The following is a 5,084-nucleotide window of genomic DNA, read 5'->3' as shown; positions in this document are numbered from 1 at the left end:
CCGTTCTGCGGTGGTATGACTCACGGCAAATTGCAGCCGCGGCGCGCACTTGATTGTACGCACTGTATTATTACAGTATAGTGTTTTGGTATNAATGTGATTCATGTTGTCAGTTGACAGGTGGTAGCATGTATAGTTGATACAGCATCAGTACGTTGAAGGGGTGGGCATTAAGTGGCTGTCTTTATTAAACCTCTTGTGCATAAATAGCATCATTAACTAATAATGTACCTAGCAGTTGGAATGTCCCTGAATTATGAATGCCTGTATGCAGTAGAGGGGAGAATTAGGGTTGTCTTCCTGCGGACTGTAGACACCCACATGTAGGTCACATTCCTCTTCTGTGGAAAAATAATTTCAGTGCTTTTAATTTTCCATTGAATTTCCATTGTGTTATGAACTACTCTTCCACTTCTGTTTGCATGCATAGTATTAAGAGAGCAATCAGGATTCATGAAGGGGAGTCTTGTCATGTTTTTGCTATAAATAAAGCAATGGGGAATTGAATAAAGGTTCATCGTGTGTTGATTTTTATACTATGTCTAGGCATTTCTTGAAATACAAATAGACGTACTGTGGCAGGTCTCAATAAAAAATTCTGCTCTCCATTGCACATGAGAGGAACAGCTGAAAGCATGTATTCACAATCTTTACACTTGTATTCAGCCAGAACCAACACACAACAAAAATTCAGTTGAATTTACCTTAATTTTATATAACTTTGACAAGTCAGAGTTTTTAATATCTATATTGATGGTAATCAGACAGTGGGAAAGCCAACTGTTATGTTTTAATGGTTTTTCTTTTGTTGGGTGTTAGCCCTTAATGAAAATGTGATGCAAAGAAATGTGGATTTTGTAAAACAGAATGTGAGATTATAATTTTATGGTTTAACTTGAAAAAATTAAAAACCATTGGCTGTAAAGAAATATAGTATCATTAGATTAAGAATCATTATAAACGGAGGAATTTCATATAATTATTTGGGTCCAGAGCATCATACTGTAAAGCAATTAAGGTTAGTAATAAAATCATGAGGTTCAGCTCCACGTGCATTATCAGAATAGTGCTATAAATAAAAACATTCCAAAGGATACACAATTAAAATTTTATAAAACTGTGGCTTGCAAGTCTGACTGACTGCAAGAAATCCAGCAGGAATAGTTTCATAAGTTCTTCCCTTATTTTAATGTCTCAGATTTTACAGAGATTGAGGAGGAATGTGATGTGCAGTCCGCATTTTGCTTGGATTCAATTTTACCACAAGAATAACCTGTTAAATTGTCTTCATATATGTAAGCTTTCTCTTCATTTGCACAAAGAAAACTCAAATAGCGATTTGATTGTTTTATATTAATGCAGTAATTATCTGTGTACGTTTCAGAGTTGCATGAGTAGTGTACATGTAACATTTCTTGCTCATTTGTGTTATTCGTTTCCTGATTTAAAAAGATGAGACGCCAGTCGAAATGCTGACCGCTGACATGCCGATCTTGAACATAGAACCTGATGTAGGTGTAGGAGTTGCAGGGGCTCTCCATCTGGCAGTCAGGATTATCTGGAGCACAAGCTTCACATTTTGCTCATCTCCAAGCTCAGAACTACTCCACTTTGGATAAGACACACATGTATGAGCTTGCGGGAAAGAAAGAGTGAATGCTACAGCAGTGGCTTGCATGCAGACACACATACAAAAATGAGAATTCCGGATAGGATTTACTGGTCATTTTTTCTGTGTTTGCCCTGTCACTGTTGCATCCTGAGTCAATCTAAGCTTATTTGCTTCACATTTTCATGGGAAAATTGTATTGTAGTTGGTTTATCTTTTTGCTCTGTCTCACTTAACTTGAGGGTGGGCCAAGTGTGTTGCTTGTCCTACTGTTATTTCTGTTGGTCATATTTTGAACCACTGCCTGGTATGTAGGACAGGTCGTATGAAGTTTAGTTGAGATCTGATGCCTGGATGTAGGTGGAAGAAAAAGATAAATAATTTCTTCTTCTCAAAACAGACAATTTAGATAGAGGTTTATATTGTCTTGAAATGTCAAGGCAGTGAAGTCGGAGTGATTTTGCCTACAAGGAACTGTCATTTTCATGGAGCTACATCCCTGCCAGTGTTACCATTGTCTTGAGATTATTTGTTGCATTGTCTGATGAGACAAAGTGAGAATCACAGATTCAGAATAGAGGTTATAGAGAGAATGGTCATGAGGGGGCCTTGTCACTGCACTGCACTCATGAGCAGACAAGTCATCGTCTGGCATCTAGAGAGCTGCCTATTAATGGGTAACTCAGCTCTTCCTTCTGTAAGATCTGAGCTGTAGGGACAGATGTTCTCAGTGCTCTAGTGTGTACCTTCTGTTAGCTTCTTATTGCACAGAAGCTGGAGGAAGTACAGCATAGCAGCATATGCAGATTTATCGTGTCCACTTGATCCCTATTAAGTCATCCAGTAGCTGTCAGATCTTCTCCGCAGCAGACCTTAGGGAAGAGAGTTGTCATGGGCACAAGGATCAACCACTTTCTTCGATTATGGAATAGAATAGGAGATTTTGAAGGGTAAAGAATATCTGAGTTATGAACAGTTTGTCCTCTGCTCTATAACTAAGTCTCGTCTCATCTCTCAGGATTGAGCCATTTGGGTATTAGGGAGGTGTACACAATGGTCAAGACAGGATGAAGTGAGCAAGCTCGTCTACTGTTGAGGCCTAGACTAATTAAGGAATTTAATAATATAGCATTGCTTTATCTTTTTCAGAGATAATGAAAAGTTCGTGCGTCATGAGGGCTACAGTGGTACGACCTCAGACTTCAAAGAGGGGGAGGGCTACAGACCAGATGTTAAAACTTGACTGCACAGATGATGATGGACATGTGCTTAATGCAAAGGAGGCTTTCAGGTTAGCACAGCTAACAGCATATCTGTTTTTAAGATAGGTCACACTGTGGAAGGTAGCCTGTCTAATGGTAGTACATTCTTTAGAGAAAAAAAGTTCCCACAGTAATTGCCACTTTAAGAAAAAAAAATCCAAGGAGGAAGCAGCTTTTCAGTGGAAACAGACAGGATTATGGGTCCACTGTGTTTCTATATCATTCATGTGTGCCATCCTCCCCATAATGTGTGAACCAACTGATGGATTTATGTGAACCTCTGCATTGTCATCGTGCCATTTCCCATGTTCTTTCAGTTGTCTACCATCAGCCATATTAACATGGCGACTGAGCTGGGAGCAACACCAGAGCCACTTAGAGTAGGTCCTGGGGTAAGCTGTTATACCCATTCAGAAAGTTCTGAGTTTTATCCTTGGTCACATCTATGTACAGATTTCTTTGCTTACAAATGATGCCTTCACATCTACCAGCGTTAAAGCTTTGGGAATACAAAGGATACCCCCCTCCCATGTTAAAATGTAGGGTCCCTCTGCTTACCAGCACTATCATGATTACCCTATCATGGGGGTTGAGATTATTGTCTCCACCTCAGATGCTTTCAGTAGAACATTTTATATATACGTGTTGTTTTGACTTCCTTTTCTCCAATTTTGTATGTGATAATTTCTAAGTAGCCAATGTATTGTGACATTTGAGTGTGTAAATACTTTGTACTTGATACAATTTGTTGTGCAGGCATAGAATGTGGCAGAATGGTTCATTTTGCAGATAGGTTGCATGAATTAAGAAGAAACGTGCTTCAAAATTATTACTGTCCCATTGTACTTTTATTAAAATGTTTGTCGTTAATTATTTCAATCCCTGTGACTTTAAGGGGCTGTACCATGCCGATTTCTGGTTGTTGGCTGTATGAGTAAGTTGTGTTGGAAAACAGAATGTTACATATTTTTATAATTTCACAACATAACAGATTGCACTAAATATGGATGTTACCCCTATTTTCTGGCTGGAACTTCAGGATGAAAGGGTGTTACGTTTTACATGGAAACATGTAATTCTGTAATTACATTCTGTAAGATCCTAAAATACAGTGACTTTAATGTTGTCCCTCTTTCTAATTTCAGATACCTGTCTCATAAATTTCATAGAAAGGGACCTGGCAGAAATAAAGTAGTGAAACGGATGAAGAAGAATGAACAGGAAGGAGTGAGTATCGGTCCAGACCTGGTCATGAGCTGTTATTTGTAACTAGTACTATATTGTAGCACCCTGCTGCACGTCATTTAGTATCAGATGGTTTCACAGTCTCACATGCAGCACGTCCTTCTATATAACTTACTAAAAGTTATTCACTACATGTTTCGAACTATAGGGTCATCATTAGGTGTTTTAAAGTTATAAATTATAAATGAGGAAACTGCTGTGCTTCCATATTGTGAATATTTGTAGTTACTGTGCGGTCCCTTCTATGCGCATGTATATAGGAAATGGCGGGCTGTTGTGCCTGTTGTGTTATGCTGTGTAACAGAGCTGGCAGAGCAACCCACCACTTCCTATATACATGCGCATAGAAGGGACCACAAAGTAATGACCAACAACCACAATATGGAAGCACAGCAGTTTCTTTGTTTATAATTTCTAATTTTAAAACACCTGATGATGATCGTATAGTTTGAAATATGTAATCAGTAACTTTCAGAAAGTTTTATAGAAGGACGTGCTTCACGTGAGACTGTGAAACAATTTTATGCTATTTCTAAATGGTGCTCCATAAGGAAGTAAATTGTAGCTATCCTTTAAATGTCCATGATTCCATATAGCTGAAAGATGGTGTTTAAGATGGCTGAACAAATGCAAGTCTTATGACAAGTTAGGTTTTCACAAAGTCTGTGCACGATGGGTGCCGCACATGCTGACCCCACAACACAAAATGCAAAGAATGGGTCTGGCATTACAGCATCTCAGTCGTTACCACGATGAAGGACATGATATGCTAGCCCGAATTGCCACAGGTGATGAATCTTGCTCCAGGCAACTTCCATTTGTTCGGCCCTCTTAAACATCATCATTCGGCTGAACATTTTCCTGATGACCAAGCTGTAGAAAGAGAAGTCACTGCCTGGTTATAACAGCAGCCCAAAGAATTGTATGCTTCTGGTTTTCAGGGGCTTGTGAAATGATGGGACAGGTGC

The 5,084-nt window shown here is 38.9% G+C and overlaps 1 protein-coding gene across 5 annotated transcripts in view; it reads left to right on the top strand.

Moving 5' to 3' along the window:
- The window catches only part of LOC111870268, a 6,574-nt gene extending 2,419 nt beyond the window's left edge, over window positions 1–4,155 (top strand). For all 5 annotated transcript variants that reach the window (XM_033753752.1, XM_033753749.1, XM_023862395.2 and 2 more), the window contains 2 exons: window positions 2,759–2,900; window positions 4,017–4,155. In XM_033753752.1, the coding sequence (XP_033609643.1) occupies window positions 2,759–2,900; window positions 4,017–4,140 (266 nt within the window). In that variant the 3' untranslated portion in view covers window positions 4,141–4,155. The remainder of the gene's footprint in view (window positions 1–2,758; window positions 2,901–4,016) is intronic.
- The last annotated feature ends 929 nt before the right edge of the window (window positions 4,156–5,084 follow it).

Source organism: Cryptotermes secundus, unplaced genomic scaffold (assembly GCF_002891405.2).
Source record: "Cryptotermes secundus unplaced genomic scaffold, Csec_1.0 scaffold94, whole genome shotgun sequence".
NCBI lineage: Eukaryota > Metazoa > Arthropoda > Insecta > Blattodea > Kalotermitidae > Cryptotermes > Cryptotermes secundus.
The sequence above is the reverse complement of the archived record's forward strand: the minus strand, read 5'-3'. Positions and strand labels throughout refer to the sequence as shown.